The 23862-nt window shown below is 45.6% G+C and overlaps 2 protein-coding genes across 3 annotated transcripts in view; both read right to left on the reverse strand.

Annotated features, from left to right (window-relative positions):
• Window positions 1-457, reverse strand: part of SLC6A4 (solute carrier family 6 member 4) — a 31725-nt gene extending 31268 nt beyond the window's left edge. The window contains exon 1 of one of the 2 annotated variants that reach the window (XM_047706871.1): window positions 194-454. The gene's annotated coding sequence lies outside the window, so the exon portion shown is untranslated. Of the gene's footprint in view, window positions 1-193 lie in introns of both variants that reach the window. The other variant, XM_047706872.1, reaches the window with a different exon arrangement.
• Window positions 458-9596: 9139 nt separating this feature from the next.
• BLMH (bleomycin hydrolase) overlaps window positions 9597-23862 on the reverse strand; it is a 46741-nt gene continuing 32475 nt past the window's right edge. Inside the window, exon 12 of the mRNA XM_047707679.1 lies at window positions 9597-10525. Coding sequence (XP_047563635.1) covers window positions 10374-10525 — 152 coding nt within the window. The 3' untranslated portion in view covers window positions 9597-10373. The remainder of the gene's footprint in view (window positions 10526-23862) is intronic.

Raw genomic sequence — 23862 nt, forward strand, 5'->3', positions numbered from 1 at the left:
TCCAGTGTCCCCCAGTCCCCTGGGCCGCGCCCTGTCCCCGGGCGCGCCGGCTGTCCCCACCCGTGCTCCCCTGGAGGGCGGCGGCAGCGCCTGGAGCCCACCGCGCGCCCACCGGCCAGCCAGCGCCCTGGGGAGCCCCCGCGGGGTGGGGTGCGGCAGGAGCGGGGATTCGCAGCTGGGCAAGCCGACCCACCTGCCGGGAGTCCGTGGGGAGGCTGGTCCAGGGCCCTCGGAGGCGGGGCGGCCCTCACGCCCTCGAGGCACCGGGGGCGCGGCTGCCTGTGCGGGAGCGGGTGCCAGAGCGGCCGTATTTGTACTCTCTCGTTCCCTCACATGGTCTGATCTCTAGATATCCACCGCCAAAGAGCTCTTTAAGAATTTTTGCGTCACTTTGAGCTGCAGAAACTTTACGTTTCCCGCGTGGCCGCGGCTCTGCGCTCCCCCCGGGGTGGGGGTGGCCGCCCCGGGCGCTCGCGCGGGGTGGGGAGGGGTGGAGAGGCTGCGCCGCGTAGGGAGGGGGTAGGGGGCGGGGCGGGGCCCCAGGAACGGGAGGGGAGGCCTCCCTCCCTGGGAGGGACAGTGCTCTAGGAAGCGAGAGAGCCCGCGCGGCGGTGGCACTGGCAGAAGGCCCAACAGAGCCAAGAATCCCAACTTTTTCGCTCTCACCTCGCGGGTGGGCGGGCCTCTCCCTAACCGACAGGTATATTTCCACCCCCACCAGCTGCTCCCCAAGTTTAGGGTTCTGCTCAAAATCACTCCTGCAGAGCGATCTTTCTGGACCACTGACACTTGCCCATCACCCCCACCCTGAATCCTGCTCTGTTTTCTTCCTAGGACTTGGCACCTGGCATTCCTGGGGTTCATCGGCCCCACCGTCTGATGTGCGCTGGGCCAGAAGGGACCTCGTTTCATTTCTGGCCATCCCCAAGGCCTCTAGCAGTCCCTGACCTAGTGGCTCAGTAGTTACTTGCAGACAGACAGAATGAATGAATGATTTCTCCTTTGGTTAACTAGCCATACTTCAAAGCTGTATCGAACTGATTGTCCGGGTGGTGATGCTGGAGGGGATATGCCCCTGGTGTGGCTACAGTAAAGAACTTTCTACAGTATTTTAATTATCTCAAGAGGTTCAACATGGGCGTATTGTTTTGAACCGTGTGAAAACATTGCTTTGATAATTAAAAAAAAATCTAAGTTTAAAAGTGATTTTTAGGGGCGCCTGGGTGGCTCAGTGGGTTAAGCCGCTGCCTTCGGCTCAGGTCATGATCTCAGAGTCCTGGGATCGAGCCCCGCATCGGGCTCTCTGCTCAGCAGGGAGCCTGCTTCCTCCTCTCTCTCTGCCTGCCTCTCTGCCTGCTTGTGATCTCTCTCTGTCAAATAAATAAATAAAATCTTAAAAAAAAAAAAAGTGATTTTTAGTAGAATTTTTTTTTTTAACCTTTGAAAAGAACAGATGGAGTTCTTGCTTTGGGATGCCCCTGAGGCAGAGATGAGAGGGCACAGACTAGCCCATCACCCTCCTCCCAAAGGCGGCCAGGGACCGAGCAAAGTAGAAGGAAGAAAAGAATCACAAGCTTGCAGCCCGTATGTACTTGGAGGAACCGAGTCAGCACACATACGCGGTGCGGTTGAGCAGGTGTCTGTGCCCCCCAACCCCCGCCTCCCCGCCGCGGCCTCTCCCGCCCTGGAAGGAATCAGTGTGAGGCTTTGGTGCCCCCTAGACGTCAGGGGGGCGATTGCAAGGTTGTGGTGAGCCAACTGGCATTTAGGGCTGCAAAGCCAGGCTGGTGATTCCTGGGCGATCTTGGGAAATTCATCTCGGGCCAAATCCCCAGGGATCCCCTTTCAGATGAACAAGTTCCTGCTCCCTGGGTTCTGCTTGGCCTTATTAAACTCATGCGTAAGCACAGTATGAACAACGGGCTGCAGAAATGTAGGGTGCGGTTCCAAGGAGGGGACAGGGCAGAACCAAGGGAAGAGGAGACTGGGGTGGGGCACAGGCTGGGGAGGGGGGTGACTTTAGCCCTCGGCTAAGGCTCTCCAGAATCTGTCCTCCACCTTGGTTCCAATGTGGCTTTTTAACACGACTCCACAGTCTCAAACTGCTGGCCTTCTTTCCAGATCCTGATACCCACTCCAGGGTGGGTACTGCCTTCTTTGGTGCAGTGCTGGCCTAGAGAGTAGGGATCCCACAGGCCTGGGTTAAATCTCAGCTCTGACCCTGGACTGTCTATGTAGGTTTGTTCCCACACAGGGTAAGTTCCCTTACCTCAATCCGTCTGACCTTCGGGTCCCTTGTGTGTAAAATAGGGATCCTGTGAATGGTGGGCACCACCCAGCTCCGGGCTGTGAAGAGGCTGACGGATGCATGGCCTGCCCCCCTGTGCGCCTCTCCTCCCAAGGGAGACTTCGGTATCTTCTTTCTTTGGCCTTGGACCACCCAGGCCAGGCTTCTCTCCTCTTGCTCCTCCTCAAACCCAGCCCTCCTCTCCTCCCTAAAGCGAACCCTTCCCTATCATTCCTCTCCCTGTCATTGTCACCACTTCCCAGTCATCTCCAGGAGCTGACTCTCCCTGGTGAAATCCCTGGTCTCACTGCCCATCCTCCGTCCACATGGGGGGAACGGACAGACGTCACCGTCTACTGGTGAGAAATCAGCATTTTGGGAAGGATCCCATGTCTGCTCCAGCCAGGCTACAGGCAGCAGAGCGGGGGTACTGGAGGCAGACGGGGTCCTCAGATCAGAAGGAATGAGGCCAGGAGGTACCAGTACGAACAGGGAGGAGGTGGAAGTCGGAAACTGGAGAACCTGTGAGTCTCAGCGACTGGCCAGTGTCCAGAAAGCGATGAGTCTGTCGAAGATGCCCGGAACTGGGGTGAACCTGCGTGACCATGACCGGGAGAAAAGCCCCGCTGGGCAACCTTGGTTCAGCAATAATTTCTCTCAGTTCGACCGGCTCTGGCCTCTGCAGAAGAAACACAGCCCTCTCTCCCTCACCACACATAAACACGGCCATCAAGAACTCCCAAGTTCTGGGTCTCTCAAGGCCCAGCAAACCGTTCCCCTGTGGAGCCAGACCAGGAAAAACCCTGTAAGGCCAAACCTCTCCCTCCAGAAGTCCTGGGGCCATCCGTCTGTCCTGCCTTCCTTCTGTTTAATGCATAGATGCAAGACGAGGCCCACCCCTTCTTCTGGGCCTTTCCTCAGCATTCCCAGCCCTGGCAGTGGATGTGTCTGCCTGTGGCATCCCTTCTGAGGCACAAACTCCCACCCCGCCCCCCGATTCGCCAGGGAGGTGACATAGTTTGGGTGACTCTGTTCACATTCAGCTGTGTGTGGAGGCCGGTGCCTGGAGGCCAAGCTCTGCTGCCCAGTAAGAGGCCTGCGCTCATCCCCTCAGAGGGCAGGGCAGGCGTTCCCCTGCAGCTGCTCCTCCTGGACCCAGAAGAAACAAGGAGAGGGCACGGGAGGGGCAGCCCCACCTGGAGTCCGGGGAGGGGGACGTGCTAGGCAGCGGCAGGAATGGGGGACTGGCTCATGCTCGGCCTTGAGCAAGATGCTTTGGTCGCCTTTCCTGGCCCCTTCTGCCTTGTTCCTGAGGAGCCGCCTGCCTCAGATAAACAAGGCCTCTTCCTGCACGTTTGACAGCTGTTGTGACTACCCTGTGCTCTAGCTGTAACATCTCTGAACCGGGGTTTTTGGTTTTTCCTTCCTTCCTTCCTACAGAATTCTCTCATCTGACAGTAAACACCTAGAGCTGAGGCCACATTCTGGAGGCAAGCTGGTTTGTTTGTTTTACCTCTGACCTTGGCAGAGAAGTGGAAGCCAGGAGCAGCATGGAGCCCCAAGAAGGGCCCCCGCAGCCCTGTGTGTGTGCCCCCCAGTATGCAGAGCCCCCGTGCCCCTCTCCTACAGGCCCACCTCCTCTGCTAGGCCCCGAGTCCCCACAGGAAGGGGCTCCACCTCTCCCCACAGCTCCACACACAGCAGGCCCCGTGACCGGAAATGCCTTTTACTCTCAACAGACTCTGGGTGTCCTTAAAACCAGGGCCCCGGGGAAAATCTTGGCACAGCCAATGCTGGGGTACCACACAGCTGTTGGAAAGAGTGAGGCAGTTGATCTGGGCTTATTTGGGGAGGTTCACAAGATTGTTAAATGAGAGGGAAAAAAGCAAACGCAGAACAGGTGTTGCTCAGTTTGCTGGGCAGAGGAAAATGAAAATATGTGTTGAAATCCAAGAATAGACAGGTGAGGAAGAAAAAGAATTAGGAGGAGGAAGAGAAAAGAAAGAAGGAAGAAAACAGCTGAGGGAAAGACAGAAGGCAGGAGGACATCCTGGGAGCCCCAGCCTTACCACAGAGCAGAACCTGGAGGCGCTTCCAGGGGCGCAGCTGTACCTCCCATGATTCAGACGTGTTTCCTCCCCAAAGGGGGCCAAGTTACTCAGCGCCATTGTGATTTTGTCTGTTCCCTTAGGAAGGGGGCAAATATTTGTACTAATTTACTAGTGAGGATGCCAAGAGCCGAGAGGTGACGTTTAGGGCTTCACTGGGGTTGGGGTCAAGAGGGCCAGAATTATTCTTAGAACACCTGTCTTGTGCTTCCAGGCTCTGAGGTCCTCCTGCCAGTTTTCCTTTGCCGGTTAAAATTATAAAACACTCACCCTCTCTTTCGCTTTTCTTCCCTCCTAGGAACTTCAAGATAACTCGTGCCTCTGTGTATGGGGAGGTTTCCCCTTCATCTCTTCTTGGCAAGCTCGTCACCCTCATCCATCACCCTCACTGAGGTCTGTGGTCACCAAGGTTAGAAGTTAGTTTAAAACCAGGCAGCATTTCTTCCCTTCTCCGAGTTCAAGCCCCTTTGCAACCGGAGGGCACTTACTAGAACTGTTGTTCCCAAATGACAGCAGCTGGTGTGAATCAAACATTCCCTCCCTCCCGTTCTTCCTTTCCCTTTGTGATAAAGTGGAAAAGGCTGAACTTGAAAAGGGAAACAAGGGGCACCTGGGTGGCTCAGTCTGTTAAGCGTGCGACTCTGATTATGGCTTCAGATCATGATCTCAGGGTCATGGGATGGAGAGTGGATCCATGTTGGGCATGAAGCCGGATTAAGATTCTCTCTCTTCCTCTCCCTCTGCCTGCACCCCCCCAACTCTTCCCCTAATCCTCCACACCCACTTACTCTCTTTCTCTTAGGGATTAAAAAAAAATAAAGGGAAACAAAACCCAGGCTGGTTTATTCCTAGTTTTAATCAAATTGTAGCATGGACCCCAGGGAGGAAGGAAGAGTTGGTGTCAGGCAACAACGGTTCGAACAAGTTGTCCTAAATATGCGAATGCTCATCTGGAATTACTTAAAGAAGTCCAGCTTAACTAGTGGCGTTGGCTGTGATCAACAGCAGCACCAGCTAAAGGACTTCGTTAGCGCGAGGGCCCCGGAGCTGCCCGCAGCCCATTAGAATCAAGCTGTTCTTTAAGGACAAGCTGGAGACAGCACATGGGTCCGTGACCACATCCTGAAGGCACGTCTCATTATCAGGTCCTGGCTTCTTGGGTGTGTGGGGTCAGCATGACTCTACATGTCCCCAGAGTCCTCTGGCCGCCAAGGACCTTCCACCCGTCAGAGCAGCAGTTAGAGGAGTGCCCAGCCATGCCTTCCTATTTCTGCTCTCAGCAGTCCCCGAATATCAGCAAGGTCCTCCAATTCAGGTCTGGCTAAGCTCTGACCCATTTCCCCATAGGCACTGCTGTTTGCTTCTCCCTACTTGATCCTAATTTTGAGAAATATTTTTTATTAAATATTTGGTTATAAAGATAATTTTTTTACATATTGTGGATTTGGTTTATAATTTGTTTTGGGACTTCTGCATCTATGTTTATGGGTGTGATTTACATGTAATTTTTCCTCTTACTATCCTTGTCAGAGTTATGCCGGTCTCACAAGACAATGCTTTCCACCATAATAGTTCCTTACATCTATCCTTTTGGGCTAATCGAGATTCCCCAGAGATTTCCAATCCCCTGGGCACTACATTTTTTTGTTTGTTGTTTTGTTTTTGTTTTTAAGTTTTATTTATTTATTTCTGAGAGAGAGAGGGAGAGCAGGGAGCAGGGGAGGGGGGAGGAGCGGATGGAGAGGGACAAGCAGACTCTACACTGAGCACGGGCCTGATGTGGGGCTCCATCTCAGGACCCCGAGATCATGACCTGAGTTGAAACCATCTCTTGATGGACGACACTTAATTGACTGAGCCCCCTGGGCACCCCTGCCTGGCACTGGAGTTCTAGGAGCACAAGATGGCAGAGAACATTCAGAATGCAAAGACTCAACCCTCTTACGGTACTTTCATCCCCAGCTCTGTTGCTGACCTCCAGACCATAAACTGTTTTTCTCTCGAGAATAAATCTTGAATTGGCTGAAAGAGCAGGGGAGGGACACTTACCCAGCTGCCCAAGGTGAGGAGGGGATCTAACAGACAGTCAACCCTCCAGTAACCCTCCTTTTGCTCCCAGTTCCCTTAGTGGCTATCTGGAGATGCCATATTTGGGGGTGGGGTGGGTAGTATGCAGTGTAGATTGGTTTGCGGAGCACTGGTTGTCTCCGCCATGGGCTGAGGATTCAATGGTTTCAGCTCTGCTAAATTTCTCAATGTCTCTGCTTTCCAGCTTATTGTGTTTCTTCTGTTGCTCTGGAGGTTGTGGAATTAGGTCTTCTAAATGAATCATTTAACAAAGTTTATCTTCCAGTTTTTAAATATCTGCAGTATCTATAATAGGGCTCTCCTTTTAATTTCTTGTGTATGTGTTTTCATTAGTCTTGTCAAGATCTGTTAATTTACTTTTTTTTAAGAACCAACTTAATGGCTTTGTTGAACTTTAGTTTCCGCACATACATTTTATTTCCTTATACCTTTTTTTTAAAGATTTTATTTATTTATTTGACAGAGAGAGAGAGATCACAAGTAGGCAGAGAGGCAGGCAGAGAGAGAGAGAGAGAGGAGGAAGCAGGCTCCCCACTGAGCAGAGAGCCCGATGCAGGGCTCGATCCCAGGACCCTGAGATCATGACCTGAGCCGAAGGCAGAGGCTTTAACCCACTGAGCCACCCAGGCGCCCCCTCCTTATACCTTTTTTAAAATTTTACAGTTCTAATTTCTTGACATGGATGCTAAGCTCAAATCTCAGGCTTTCTTCCATTCTAATAAAATTTTAAGGCTATAAAATTTATGTACTGTTTTAGCTCTACCTGCCATTTTGAATATGCAGTATTTTTTTTAAACCATTGTTTGGGTTAAATTTCCTTTATGATTTCTTCTTGGACCTATGACTTAATTTCTAAACATATAGGAGCCTTTTAGTTAGCTCTTAATTTTAGTTTCTATTAAGAACTATTGGAAATTTGTTGAGGTTTACTCCCCAGTATATGGCCAGTTTTTGAAAAAGTCCCATGTGCGCTCAAGACTGTGCAGTTATTAGAGCAATGCCTTATAGATGTCCACTATACCAAACTTACTAAATGCTTAAATCTTTTATATATTCACTTGAGGTTTTGGTTACTTGATCTATCAACAATCAAGAAGTGTGTTAAAATCTTCCATTATGATATTATTTTTCCATATAGTTATGTTTTTGTTTTATATAATTTGAGGTTATTAGGTACATACTAATTTAGAATTTAGAATCTTTATATTTTTCTGGGGAACCAAGTAAACATATAATTAATGCAGTGATTCTATCTCTGGTAATGATTTTTTTTTTTTTAAGATTTTATTTATTTCACAGAGACACAGCAAGAGAGGGAACACAAGCAGGGGGAGTGGGAGAGGGAGAAGTAGACTTCCCATTGAGCAGGGAGCCCGATGTGGGACTCAATCCCAGGACCCCGGGATCATGACCTGAGCTGAAGGCAGCCGCTCAACCGACTGAGCCACCCAGGTGCCCCATGCTTTTTGTTTTAAAGCCTATTTCCAGGGTCGACATGTTATACAACTCCAGGGAGACTGTGAATAACAGATCCTGGCATGAGTCTGTTTGTTATTCAGAGTAGTCCTAATTTTGCTAATTATCAGTATAGCCACACCAGATTTATTTTTCTTAGTATCTGCCTTATGTATCTTTCCTATCCTTTTCATATCCCAGGTTGCCGATGTCTCTTGTAATTGGCTTATGGCTGAGTTTCTTTTCAAACTCCAGTTTGAGGGGCTCCTGGGTGATTCAGTCTGTGAGGTGTCTGCCTTCGGCTCAGGTCATGATCCTGAGGTCCTGGGATCGAGCCCCGCCCGGGTCGGACTCCCTACTCAGCAGAGTCTGCTTCTCCCTCTCTCTCTCTCTGCCGCTCCCCCTGTTCATGCTCTCTCTCAAATAAAAAAGTCTTTAAACACCCCCCAAAACCCTCCAGTTTGACAATTTGCCTTTTTTCAGGAACATTTATATATTGTACTTACTGACACATTTAGATTTATCTCTTATTTTGGATACTCTATTTGTTTTGCATTTTTTTTCTCTCACCATCTTGTCTTTTCATAGACAAAAATACCCTGCTTATTTTTTAGTAGTTCATCTAGAAAATTTTGGATGTATCATTAACATACCAAAGTCTAAAGTCAATCGATACACTTCTCTTCTTCCTGAATGACAAAGGATATGTTTAGTCCAACCACCTCCCTAATTATCATCATCTCTTTTCAGGTATTTTAGTCTCATCTTTCTTTGAACCCTGTTAGACTTATCTACAGGTACTTTCTGTTTAGATGATGCACGTACTTATCACATTTCCTATCTTCCATACTGGATCACCTCCCTTCTGTTTGACTGAAAGTGTATTTTATTTCACCCCTGAAAGACAATTTCATTGAGTATAAAATTCTAGGCTCACGGTTAACTTCTCCTAGCACCTTGAAGGTATGTTTCACTGTCTTCTTGCTTACAGAGTTGCCAATGAGAAGACAGTCGTCAATCTAATGGTCTTTTCTTTGGAGGGAATGATCTGTGTTCCTGGATGCTTTAAAGATCTGTTTTAGCGTTTTGCCATGATGTGCCTAGAAATGGGTTTATTTAACTTGCTTGAAACAGAAAGGGTTTACAACAATAGTGACACTTCGATTAAAGCTTGATCTTTTATCTAATGTTATCTTGGAAAGTGCTATGACAGACAGTATCCCCTGCTAGGACTGAGAAGATTCTAGGAAAGCCAGAAAGGTAGGGGGCTCAGGCGCTGATGGAAATGTTGATTAGGAGGCTATATTTATTTGCTTTCAGTGAATTTGCTTTTCAGTGAAAGTAAAGCACATACTCTCCAGCCAATTCCAAGGCAGAACCCAGCAAAGCTTCCTTTCTTACTCTTCTAAGATCTGGATGAAAAAACAGTAAGGTGGCAGGGACACAAGCTCTCCTAGATGCGGTGCCTGGACATCCTCTGCGGGGAAGCCAGTGAGGGTCAGCACTGGCTGGGAAGGACCACGAAGACCACACAGAAAGTGAAGCAGGGAATCCCTGAGCGATCTTACCGTTTCTCCATTTTGAGGAATAGGAGTCACCTGGTTGCTTTCCTTTGTTGCTAAATAAACTCCTAGCTAGATCAAATAAGCCATTTACTCTCATTTAGCAAAGTGTTTTATTCAAAAGCTTCTCAGCACCATCTAGTTGTCAGAAAGAATGGCATCGCCTTTTCCTGCCCACCAGACTCCAGATTCCAGAGGCCGCAGTTAAACCGTTGGGCTAGAGCGCCCCCTAAGGGTTATAATTCAGATCATGATAAGGTTTTGGTGGTTCTCACACTCCTCTTTCTCTAAGCCTCCACTCAAGGAGAGCTGTGCTTCCCCACAGTTCCGAACAGGAAGGAATCATGTCAGACTCAATCAACCTCCCATTCCTGGGCTATCAGAGGCACATAAAACTACCTTGACAAAAACGGGATTCAGTGACTGCCATCTAGGAAGGACAGTGATGCTGTCAGGCAGCATGCCGTTTGAAAGCTCGAATCTCAAGATAACCCTCCCCCAACTCTACCCTAGAAACAAGGAGCATCAGGTCCATTTTCTCTCCATATTCAATTGCTCGTCCTCTCCTGTCTTCTGAAAAGACACTAAGCCAGACCTTTTGACAGAGTTAGGACAAACAATGACAGCTAATTAAAATGCTAAGAGATCCTGAGCTGTTGGGGATGAGGAGAGTACAGAGTGTGACCTGATCCTTCCTTTTAAGAATATTTTGTCTCATCATAAAGCACACTTCTCCGAAGAGGTTCCTGGAGGAGAAATCCAAGAGTCTGACTGTGTCCTGTGGGAACCCATGTAACTTTGGCTTCAGTCCTTGGATCTGTCCGTTGCAGCTACTTCGGGTCCCAGAGGAGGAGGAAAGAGCTAGAGGCAGCGTCAGTTGGCCAAAGCCCCCATGGGGTCCCAGGCCGGCAGGATGATGGGTTCCTGCTCTAGCACGGCTAGCACCTCTTCGGGAACGTGCTTCTTGTCCACCACTACTTCGTAGACATACTCAGAGAACCACTCATCCGTCATGCACAGGTAACCTGGAGGAAAAAACAGAAGGCTCATGAACCAGAGGGCAAGGGGCAAAGGGCAGAAGCCCCACTAGCACTCTAAAGAAGCTTTTTACAAAACTTATACCTGCACACGTCTTTCAGCTTTCTCGTCTAGAACCTCACTTACTCTAAGTCTTACTAACCATTCTGTGATGCAGACGGGACAGGCATGGCTATAATTTCATCTATCAGAAAACTGGGGCTCAGAGTAACTAGGTGACAGGCCCAGTCGCACAGGGGAGGCTCTGACCTGGGCCTCGGACCTAAGACTGTTCGCAGATCCTGTGCTGTTTCATTGCCCGGCCTGTCTGGGCTGAGGAGGAGCATGTGACCCTAGAAGACAGGAGGAAAGTCTTCTTGTTCATAGAGCCAACACCAAGGGGACTGATCTCTAGGATCAGAAGGGCAAGCACCCTAGTTTCATTGTTACCCTGCCCACCTCCTCAGCATCACAGGCTCTTCTCCTACCTTCCTCTCCCCTGTAAATTCCTGCGAGCAGCTAAGCTGCTAGGGGAAACCTGATGGGGCCCGTGTCTTCATTCCCAGGTAGCTGCTTATTTGCTGGTGATCCTGTGTAAGTCAAATGATAACACAGTCTTTGCTTTCCTAGTGGAAAATCTGTGGTGAAGATCAGGCAGAAATGGAAGACTGAGACAGCTTCTTGATTCTTTTCCTCAGCGAGGCCCTAGAGTTTACAGACCTCTCCACTGGGTAGGACTGTATGAATGCCCTAGGCTGAGAGCTCAGCCAAGAGAAAACATGGTGTCAGCCATCATCCACCCATCTTAGAAGCCTGCCTCTTCCCATTGGGAAGATTAACCTGTATTTCAGGCTCCACTAGGACAAAACAAATTCCCCTTCAGGAACGTACTTCCAACAAACCTAAAGAGGGGAAAAAATGCTTCACTTGGCCACTGATAATATAAAGAGTAAAATTAAAGTGAGCAACTAAAGTGCGTATTTAAAATAAGAATTGGTTAAGGAGGGAGCCCAGAGCACAGAAATGTGAACTTACACAGGGCTACTGTGGACACCTACACATCCAAGGACTCAGAGGAATTAGCAGTCTTCATCACCATCATCATCATCACTCCCATCTTAACCATAACCGGCACCTGTTCTATACTAGACACTTGAGCCATTTTCCCCTCAAAGTGTTGTGCAAATCGGTTTCTGTGCTGTATCATTTCTCACTATATGGGACCAAGAAAAAGGAAGAAGTTGTAGGTGTTTCTCCCATGGCAATCCTCTAGGGGAGCAGTTCTCCAATGTCTAGGCCCCACTATATTCTTAAAATGAATGAGGATGCCAGAAAGTTGTTTATGTGGGAACACCTACTGGTCTTCACCATATTAGAAATGAAAACAAAGTTTAAAATACTAATTCATAAGAATTAAAAAAAAAAAAATGAATAGAAATAATACATTTTTAGGAAAAAAACATTAAATTCTCGAAGACACAATAAACCTTAGTTAGAAAAATGGTTTTGTTTTACACTTTAATGTCTGGCTTCACAGAAGACAAATGAATTCTTGTATCTGCTCTGTCTGCAATATGTTGCAATTTGTTGTTCTGGCTGAAGGAGAGGAAGGAAAACCTGGCCTCATACAGATATGTTGTTGAAGGGAAGACCTTGCAACCCCCCTAAGATGGTCCCAGGGAGCCGCGGGGGTCCTGAGAGCACACTTTGACAACCGCTCCCCTAAAGGCCAGACTGATTTAAGTCATTAAAATGCAACATGATGGCAAGTCTAATTGTGTAAGCTACATGGTGTCACAGAGGACATTATTTAACATGAAAACACAACTGTTTTGGTGAGGTCTCCTGTGCCCAGTTCTCCTCTTCACCTCTGACAGAAGCCAAGGACAGCTCCCCCTGATGTGGCACAGGATATCTATGGACACAAGGGAACACAGTGCAGAAGTGCTCAAGGGCTCCCTCCAAGTCGGCTGAGGGAATGCATCTCTGTCCACTGGTGCCCACCTCCTGATCCAGCACTCCTCTTCTCAACCAGAGGTACAGGCAAGGGGACCACAGACCCAATGGATGCTGTAGCCAGGGCTGCTTCCGGTTCCTGCCTGGATTCAGCACCCCCAAGCCCCTGGCTTTGCTTGTGTCCGCTGAGACCTGGCCCGCACTATCCCCTACACGAGTGCCACTAAATTCTCTCAACGGACAGAAAGTCCTATCAACAGACACCAACTATCCACTCGGGCAGCGGAAGGGCCAACCAGTACCATCTCTTGCTGCATCCCAAGTCACTGCTTCCTGAGAAATTCATTATCTGCCTTCCCCAAGAGGGGCTTTCAGTGGGCAGGAAACCAGACTACTAAACACCACACAATTTGAGACATTAGTCATCCTTCCCCTTCCCAGGCTAAATAAATCCCTAGAATGGCTCTGGACAGTGAGGCAGGTGAAGGACAGAGGCAGATTCGTGTAATAAAGTTCTGTGTCCTTACGACAATACTATCATCACACAATCAAATGAGTCTTCAAAGAATGCACAGAGAAAATGGACAATAAGTACATGTACACTATCTTGTTCCAAAAGCAGATCAGATTAAGTCCTCACAAATTAAAACTCCTATCAACTGCGATCCGCCCTCTCAGTGTCCCTACCCAGAGGACCTGCCTTGATTCGCCTCTTTCTTCAGGATATGAGTTCTTTGGAGGCCCACAAAAACCTCACAGTCTAGGTGGTGGCCAGGTAATTGCACCCTGAGCAGATAATGAACTTGGGGCTGCTGTAACTGTTGTATCTTTCGTGTCTCGGGAGCTGGAGATTAGGATCAGCATGTCTGAGACCCGAGTGAGTGCCATGTGCGGGAGCAGCAAGTACCCATTCAGGCAGGTTTATGTTTTATTTTTTCAGGCAGGTTAAAAATGGCCATTGTGATTTGAAGAAAATTGCAGCTTCCAGTCCTTAAGTACTCTGGCCACCAGAAACAGGGGTGCCCCAGGAGAAGAAAAATCTACAAGGAGCCCAAGGTTATATTTAAGGAAACAGAAAGTCAGTTTTAGGAACTATGGAGAAATCACATTTTGCTTAAGCTGTAAATTGTTTACAGGCAAAGAAAAAGAAACAAAATACGTGAACAGTCATCAAAAAAACTGCCAGTGTTTCTGTATTTGTTAAGGGAAAGGGCAGCGTTGGTCTGTAAAGGGAAAAACGGTGTCTGTTGATACAACTCTAGACTGATTAGGCCAAATTTACTCAGAAACAGAATAGTATTGAACAGGTTAGTTTAAGGGGAAGAAGATCTTTACCTGAAAATAACAGTTTTCTGAAATTCTACCAGAGATCTAACATTTCCCAACCTTTCAGACTTGATTAAGGTGGTAAATATATTATCATTTATGAGTTAGATGTTTTCTGTTTTTTGTTCTCTGCCTTCTATGAGGTATTTTACCTCACTAACAAATGATCTGTGGTTAATGTGGGGTGTTGGGGGGGGCTATTTTTTGAAAAAGGTGCGACAAAATCAAGTTTCTGTTCTGCTCTGATGGGTGTGCCTGGCAGCATGGATCTAAGGAGGTTGGATTCTCAGGGCCTCATGACATCACTGCCGATCTCTCACCTGATGGTGATAACTCAAGGCTGAAGAAAGCTTCCAAGAAAGGAAAGCAAACACCTCACGGGCATTTGTCTCGTATTTCCAACCTCCTAATAAACACTTAGAAACTACTTCACGGGACATTAGCCAGTCATTTAAAATGAAGTTGCAAAGACCATGCAGCAACATGGAAAACATTTAAGCGATAAAAGTGTAGAGCATACAGACAATATATCTTACATAATCACAACTATGTTACGAATCCAGATATGTAAGTGAAAAAAACCTTACAAGAAATAACAAAACGATAACTTTATTCAATGGGGTAGGTGATTTTCTCCTCAAAACTTCAGAATTATTTTTTTTAAGATTTTATTTATTTATTTGACAGAGAGAGAGAGAGAGCACGCATAAGCAGAGAGAGCAGCAGAGGCAGAGAGAGAAGCAGGCTCTCTGCTGAGCAGGGAGCCCGATACGGGACTCGATCCCAGCACCCTGGGTTCATGACCTGAGCCAAAGGCAGACTGAGCCACCCAGGCGCCCAAAACTTCAGAATTCTTGTACTGGTTTCTGGCTCCTAATTCTAAAGACTACTCAAATAATAAACACTTATTAAAACAGATTTTGGAAACATGGGAAGAGGAAGAAGATGAAAAGGTAGAAAATGAGGAGGAAGAGGAAGAGGTGGATGAGGAGCAGGAAAGAAATATACATTTTTTAAAAAAGATTTTATTTATTTATCAGATAGAGATCACAAGCAGGCAGAGAGGCAGGCTGAGAGAGGGTGGGGGCGGGGGGGAGGAAGCAGGCTCCCTGCTGAGCAGAGAGCCCGATGCGGGGCTCGATCCCAGGACCCTGGGATCCTGACCTGAGCCGAAGGCAGAGGCTTTAACCCACTGAGCCATCCAGGCGCCCCAAGAAATATAAATTTAAGACCTGCCTGCAATCCCACCATCTAGAGATACTCTCTATTCAGATTTTACATCCAGCCTTTAATAAAGTTCCTGCGTACAGACTATACATTTAATAAAAACGAGACATCACACATGCTCTTTTATTACAAAGTACCACACAGGCTGCGTTTTTCCACTTCGTCTCTTTCCATATTAATTTAAACAATACAATATTCTACATCATAATTTTTAAGTGCAGAATTTGGATAAGCAAGCCAAAATGAATTTAATCAGTCCCCTACTGATGAAGTCTGGCTTGTTTTTTCATTCTTAGAAACAACACTGCTATGAATATCTTTGCAACTAAATCTTTGTACGTATCTTTAATTATCTATTTAATTTGTTTAAGATTTCATTTTTATTTATTTGACAGAGAAAGAGTGGGTACGCACAAGCAGGGGGAGCAGCAGGCAGAGGGAAAGGAAAAAGCAGACTCCCCGCTGAGCAGGGAGCCCACCAACTCAGGGCTCGATCCCAAGACCCTGGAATCATGACCTGAGCCACAGGCAGATGCTTAACTGACTGAACCACCCAGGTACTGCAATACCTTACATTTCTAGAGAATACATAGCAAATGTGGAAAATGACACAATCGCTATGAAATGAAAATTGGCAGTGTCTATAAAAATTTCAAATGCGTTTACCCTTTTCCCTAATGCCACTTCTGAGACTTTGTCCCACAGACTTACAATACTTGCAGGAACATAGTAAGTATTTATGCACAATAACTAATACTCATTTGGCACTTACCATGTTAGGCACTGCTCGAAACATCACGCATATATTAACTCACTGCAACATTGTTTGTAATAGCAGAAGACTGGAAATACCCCAAGTTCCATTAGTAAGGAAACTGGTTGAATAAACTATGGTACATCCAGACAATGGAAAATAATGACGCTGTCCCGATACAGAAACATACTGATTTGAAATGCCTCCAAGATATGCTGTTCAGTGAAGTGAGAGCAAGAGGCAGAGCAGGCTAACACGGTGTGTTATCTTTGATGCACTACACCACACCGATAACCGGAAAGAGAAACTAACAGGAACGGCAACCTGAAAGAGGGCAGTGGAGAGTGACGGAGAGGGAAACAAGATGCTTTTTAGATGCTTTTTTGTAATTTGATTCTGGAACACTGTGATTTTACGATTTATTACAAGAATTATACTGTAGAAAGCAAAGCAAAAGCACACACATAAATCTATAGGGTGCTTCATTTCACAATGCAGTCTCATATCCACTGTCCTCATTATGATTTTAATCCTGCAACACTGCAAGGCAGGAAGGGTTGGTGTGAATTGTCTAAAGTCATGTAGCCTGTATTCAAACCCAGGTCTTCAAATTCAGCCTTTTCCATGGGGCTCAGCCCCCTCCTCTAGGGCGCTTGGAGACTTGGCACTTACGGCCGAGGCAGCAGGTCACAGCACGTCATCTAGTTCGGACACCTGTTTGGCGCCAACTCCACCTGCTCACACATCCCATGTCATGTGTCCGGGTGCTGCTTATAAAATATTTTGTATCTTTAAATTAAAGAGATGTCATGTGTGCCAGGTGCACATATTTAGAAGTCAGAGAACAGGATGGGCTGGGAGTTTAAAAAAAAAAAAAAAAAAGAGGGAGAGAAAGGGAACCAAAAGCACCATTTATGAGACAGACATGGGACAGTGATCTAAGAAGAGGCTTTCTTTTTCCTCCAGAGTAAACACAAAAGTCTGGCTGTATGGTGGGGCACATTCATGTTCCCGAACCTTTTGCTAGTAAGAGAAGAGATACTCTTATAGCTTAATACCACCAGAGGCTTTTTTTCAGAAACAAAAGCTAGAGAAGTTAGAGTGAAAAATATGGTAGGGAAACAAAGTTGTTTTGGTTATGGGTTGGTTGTATTTTTTTAAACCATCAAGTCACAACCACGTTCAATGAGCAGAAGCATACACTTCTGAGGGAGCATCCTCTGCTGGAGTCCAGAAGAAGCCTGTTTGCCTCTGGGCTGAGGAGAGAAGGCAATGAACGAACCAGTCAGATTTCTCCTTTCCCTGGACCAGTAAGCACGATCCAGAGGAGCCTGAGAACACACACAATCCTGCCAGATCTCTAACAATGGACGGGGAGGAAAGACTTAGATGTCACCCAAGGGTCTATTTTCCCACTGAAACTCAGTGACTTCTCTCTGACCCCAGAATGCTCACAACTCCTCTTTCAGGCAAAACTTGCTCTTTGATCTCCTCAAAAACTCACACTATGTCTTGGCCTCCTTCCTCAGACCCACCTGAAGCATGCTCCACATGCCAGGCACTATGCTCTTTTCAGCTACTTTTTCTCTGGCTGGCCTCCCACTTCCTTTCCAAAACAGTCAGGACCTTTCCTAAACACTCCATTCCCTCTTGAAGACTCATGAAGGAGCCTTCACAGTTCCAATCACTCATCTACCTTGCAATTTATCCCCTACATTATTCTGCACTTATTCTGGTGTTTACGTTTTACTTATTTGTCCTTATAATTAATTACAAACACTATATATGGAGCAAGATTTACAATCTCAAGTGTCCCAGCTTCAATCTTCTTGTCTTCTCACTGCACCTAGCACTGGAAGGGATTGGTACTGGTGCTGATGTGGTAGAACAGGACAGCTGGGCTTCCATTCCCTTTCTAAAACCTGCCCCAAAACCTTTTCCCTTGACTCATTTTCTGACTGCTCCACTCACACTATGCACCACCAAGTTCTCCCTGACTTCTCCCTAACCCCTTCCCGACAAAAGCTTCAGTGCCTTCCTACTGTCTCCCCACTGTGGGGGCCCTCTCTAGGTCTTCCTCTTTCTCTGTCATCTGCCTTCTTGGAGAAATCATCTCTTCTTTTCCCTTTCTGGGTCTACTTACCCTATATCTTACAGTCTGAGGAGCACACCACGAATGCCACTTCTGTCCCATCACAGCCCTCTTCAAGTCCCCTTCCTGTGTCCCTGGTGAATACATATGAATTCCTTGGAGGGTCTGACACTCATTCCACCATGGTCTGTGCACGGTTCCCTGCATCCCATCAATAAATGCAAGGTGATGCTATTGCTTAATGGTTTTTCCTCAGCACTAGGTTTAGTCGCTTCCGCTGCTCTCTCTCATGAAACTAAGGCCGCACGACGAGCCATCCATCCGGTAAACGGGTCAGGTAGCGCAGTGGTCACACTATGGACCTGAATTCTTCGAGATCTGAAACTGGAGCTGTGGGCAAGTTAAACAGCCCAACTCTAGAAGACAACGTTTGAGGGGGACTTCTTGTTCTGCCTTCATTTGTCCACAGGTAACATTAACAACGGTCATGACGACAGCTCATCTTTTTGAGCACTCCTTATATGCCTGGCACAGTTCTCACAACAACCATACGAGGGAGGTACAATTACTACCCGTTTTATAGATTGGAAACGTACGGCTTTTGCAGGTTAAATACCATGACCAAGGTCGTAGAGCGAACAGATGGGACTGCCAGGGTCCAGGCGGTCAGGCTCCAGAGCCCGTGCTTCCCCTTTATCCCTCTCAAACCAATGCAAGAACATGTTGGAGAAAATCAGGTGAAAACAGCAGGTCCTCTCCACAGGAGAAAGCAAACATACGCACAAAACTCTATGGGAACGTGAGGAGATTTGTCCCTGAGACTGAGGTCTGGTTACCGTCAAAAGGAGCTACTGTGCCATAGTCTGTCCCCCATCACACATGGTAGCCCTTTCCCAGACACATGCTTTGATAAGGGAGCAGCAGTCAACCTGAGAGCGCATGCTTGCTCTGTCCCGCTCCCATGCACTGCTGCTTAGCCCCAGTCATGCAGGCTCTTTGGTTAATAAAGATGGAGGACGAGAAATCCCTCTGAAGGACCTCGGATACTTGGGAGTTGATAACAGCAGCACTTTTCCCAAGCTGGTAGAGACATGAAAACTCCGAGGTGACATCATATATTTGTATCTTGCCCATTTCCAGAAAGTCGGAGACCTCTTCTTTTAGCTCATACAATTTTCTCTTATTTCAGTACATTCAGCTCAATATTGCCTGTAATTTACATTAATTGTGCTTGATATACAAAATGGGATCTCAGATCTGCAAATACTATGTTATCTTTTAGAGGTAACATACATTTTGAGGGATGCTGTCTCTGTCAGAGAGCCTGGATGGCTCAGTTGGTTAAGTATCCCACTCTTGGTCTTGGCTCAGGTCATGATCTAATGCGTCCTGGGATCGAGCCCCGCAATGGGCTTGGGGAGTGTGCCTGAAGTTTCAGTTTTTTCACATTCAACATGGGTATAATCATGCATGCTCATATCCTGAGTTACTCTACTCGATGCCGTGAGGAAAAATAAAGGCAAATGTATCAGCAAATTTTGAATTCTTATAAAGATGCTATGAATTATATATACTGAGCACCCCTGACAGAAATATGGAATACTCATTGAACTCTTCAGAGTTCTGTAGCAGCATATAGTCTGAAAAATGCTTTCACGCATTATTTCATTTGACAGCTATATACAAACTGTAGGACCTCATAAGGAAACAGAAATTATCCATGTTACAAAGAAATAGAAACTACACAGAGTTAAATTATGGTCCAGGATCTATAATCAAGAAAGTAGTAACTGTCTCTCCTGGTTCCACAATATAACATTAGATGAAGGATATGATGACTTTTTTGCCTAGATATCTGAAATCATATGGGATAGTTTGGCTGGTAAGGCTAATTTTCAGGAAGCAGTAGAACTCCAGATATAATCTGAATCAGCCATATAAATTTCTTTCCAGATTAATCTCCAATATGCCAAAGTCTCTCTGACGGAAATCAAGATACTCTCTCTCTCTCTCTCTTTTTTTTAAAGATTTTATTTATTTATTGACAGAGATCACAAGTAGGCAGAGAGGCAGGCAGAGAGAGAGGAGGAAGCAGGCTCCCCACTGAGCAGAGAGCCCAATGCAGGGCTTGATCCCAGGACCCTGGGATCATGACCTGAGCAGAAGGCAGAGGCTTTAACCCACTGAGGCACCCAGGTGCCCCTCAAGATACTTTCTTTTAAGGAGGAAGTCTGGAAATTTCACTAAAATTAAATCAGGAACAGAGAGGCCATTTGTAAGAAAAGATGAAGAATGTGGGTTAAAAACAATTTTAAATATTCATGTATCTGAAAGGCACAAAAGCAATATAAAAAATGAAAAACTAATCTTCGTTCAAAATAAAAACTAGGAGACAAAATTTTTCAAAGAAATGTTTTCTGGGGCGCCTGGCTGGCTCAGTTGGTACAGCAAACAACTCTTGATCTTGGGGTGTAAGTTCAAGCCCCATGTTGGGTGTAGAGATCATTAAAAAAAAAAATCTTAAAATCTTTTTTTCTTTCAGTGACCACTGCAGATTTTGAAAATACTATTCTCCCTACCCTCACTTTAAGGTTATATTATTTAGGTATATTAAGAAACTAGGCTTAATGAACATGAAGAACTTTGTTACGATAATTCCATGTTCACAGTTCTGCTGTATCAGACTTTAAAATGAGAATACATCTCAGATTAAGTGAACCAATCATGAAGAAGTCAAGTTCCATAATAAGACTGGTTCATTAGGAAGAATATCCAGGAATTCAATTTACTCTCAGAAACACTTTGTTATATGCATGCCAGAATTTGATAGTTACTGAAGTTGGGTGATGGGTACATGGGAGTTCCTTACTACTATTCTGTTTACTTTATACACCTTGAAATTATCCATGATAAAAAGTTAAGGGGGAAAAAATGGCCAATGTATTATAAAGCAGCACAGACACAAGAACTCTGGGAAATAATAGGTGCTTAGAGTTTTTTACTTGCCCCACTCACAATGTGCTATATTTGAACATAAACCTTCACCAGGTACCCCATCCCTCCCTCCTCCTTCAGATTCCCAGCCATAAATGGTACTCCACGAACCCCTTCTGCTGGCATGGGACATTTATGATGTCTCCAGATTCTTTATAGTTTTATATGTTCCCTCTACCACTAGTTTCTGATCACCAAAGATCATGACTCAATCCATTATTTCCATGAGTGGAGTGGATGCTACTAGAACAGAGAAGCTGAGAGAAAGCAGAGTTTCATGGCTAAGAAAACAGGCTCTCATGTCAAACTGTCTGAATTATAATTCTGGCTCAATCACCTATTAGATGACTTGCAGGTTATCTTGGTTTAAAGAATATACTCTTTTCAGGTGAATTTCAGATTAAGAGAGAAGCACTAAAGATTATTTCCTCTACTTTAAATTCTTAGATGTTTTTATAAACGATTTTACTCTAATAAGCCTACCAACTTTTCAAAATGAAAGACAATGTAACAAGTCCCAAGGTCTGTTCCCCCATCCGATGTGAAATCCACTTTTTTTTTTTTAAGATTTTTATTTTTATTTTTTTTAAGTAATCTGTACATCTCATGTTGGGGCTTGAACTCACAACCCTGAGATCAAGAGTCAGAGCTCTACTGACTCAGCCAGCCAGGCATCCCTCCATTTCTGATATGATCCATACATGTACAAAATGCACAGCCAAGTATTTTAAGAAGCAAGTGAAAAAAGAAAGCCATGTTGCTAATACAGCATGTTAGATATGTATCCAATTTTCAGTCCAGTTGACTAAGAACACTAATTCAACAAGAGGAAGTAACCCAATGGGCCCAAGTAAGACAAGAATTGAGGTCTCTTGGGGTCAGAAGGTACTTTTGTCCATTTTGGTAAACAGGTTATTCGATTTACTTAGTCATCTCTGTGTAAGAAAGGCCATGACCATGACCAATGGGGAAGACCAAAGCCAGGACTGGGCAGAGGGCAAGGGCAGTATGCCTAAGTATCTCTGCTGTGTTTGTATCTAGCTTGTATCATCAACACTGCTTTTTCAGAAACCATCCATCTTAACAGGCAGAAATCTCAAAGAGAATAGTAACAGACTGTTAACAATGTTTTCTATAGAAACAAAATCTCAGCAATGCTGTTTAAGATTGTTTCCTCTCCGGAGAGCAGGTTCTGCCTCACACATGCTGGCCAGTGCCCACCAGGCTGACAGACAAGAGGGACTCGCTGGGGTGAATATATAGCATCAGCATAATTACATACTACACATACTCTCCTAAGGTCAGGCCAGGTGTGCTAATTAAGTTAAATCATATTTTCTTTTCTTCCTTCCTGTTAAGTAAAAAGGAACATTGCTAAGGGGTGCCTGCATGGTTCAGTCAGTTAAGTAAGCATCCAACTCTTGGATTTTGGCTCGAGGTCATGATCTCAGAGTTGTCAGATCCAGCCCCAAACCCCATGTCGGGCTCTGTGCTAGAGGCAGAACATGCTTAAGATTCTCTCTCCCTCTCCCTTTGCCCCTCCCCCATACATTACTAAGAAATAAACGAAAATAATTTATTTTGGCTTTGAATGAACTATTCCCTACCCCCACTCAGGTCCTATCTTTTAGTTCTCTACTGAAATGCTTTGCTAAGTTATTCAAGAACAACAAAAAAGTTAGTTTAACCTTAACTAGATAGCTAAAGATTTCACCAAGAAGGATTATAGGGAGATCACAGGAATCAAGACCTCAGCTCTCAGCATAACGGAATTAGTAAATCAGCAAAATCACTAAGTAGTAGTGAAGAGGTACAGCTGAATGGGAAAAAAAATAACACAGTGGCCCAGAATCCTCTTTAAGAGTAGGTATTTAGGGGTGCGCCTTGGTGGCACAGTTGGTTAAGCTTCCGACTCTTGGTTTCAGCTGGGGTAGTGACCTTGGGGATTGAGCCCCACGTCAGCTCTGCGCTTGGTACGGAGTTTGCTCAGGATTTTCTCTCCCTCTCCCTCTCCCTCTGGCCTCCCTCCCCACTCTCTTGAGCTCACTCATTCTCTCTCTCTCAAATAAATAAATCTAAAAAAAAAAAAAAAAAAAAAAGAATAAATATTTAGGTTCAAAGTAATAAAGACAATAACTCACATTACTCAAAAACAGAGCATTTGCCAGACTTAACTGTGTTTATTCTCTCTTAAATGGATATCACCACATAGTGTAAACCCTGAGAGTTGTTTTTCTTTCTTTTTTTAACTTAAGCTTTGATTGCTAAGGCCTCACTACAAAAGATGCCTATCTTAAATAAACACACTGCCCTGCACTAGACTAGATAAAGAGCCAGGCCACCACTCCCACTGAGGCTCCTTTGTTTTAAGAGATCTTAGTTGATTCGATAACTGACCATTTAGGCCACTTGCACCTTCTCTTCCCAAGCTTTAAGCTTCTGTTCTTATGTTTTAAATTCACCAATAAACATTGAGACTGCGAGACCCTAGTCTTCCACCCTCAAGCCCCTTTAAAACAGAACCCGCCGCACGTGCACACTGTCTACCTGCAACCTCGAGGTCTGGCCCCAGGTGAGCTCTGTAATTTCGAGGTTCTGTAAGTAATAAATCTTTATTTTTTTTCAAAATTTCCGGAATAAAAAATAGAAAAAAAAATTTTCAGAATAAAAACCACAAGGCCTGGTCAAGCCACAACACTGCTTGTGGACAGGCCAACAAAAACAACAAAAAAACATACTATTCACCTACAAACCAAGTGACAGTTACAGATGGAAAAATATCACAGAAGCAAGCCAACAGATCCAGGCTCATCTAAACCGTAACTGTAGTCCCTTTCCTCAATACTAACCTTTCCCATAGCAAACCCAGTTACAGGGACCAAATTAGACCAAAAATGAAAGAGATGCTACAGAGGTTCATCTGAAACAATCTCTTATGTTTTAAAATGTTACAAATATAAAATCCTTCCAATCCAAGACAAGTTATTCCTTTGCAT

The sequence above is a fragment of the Lutra lutra genome, chromosome 16, assembly GCF_902655055.1.
Source record: "Lutra lutra chromosome 16, mLutLut1.2, whole genome shotgun sequence".
In the NCBI taxonomy this organism is placed as follows: Eukaryota; Metazoa; Chordata; class Mammalia; order Carnivora; family Mustelidae; genus Lutra; species Lutra lutra.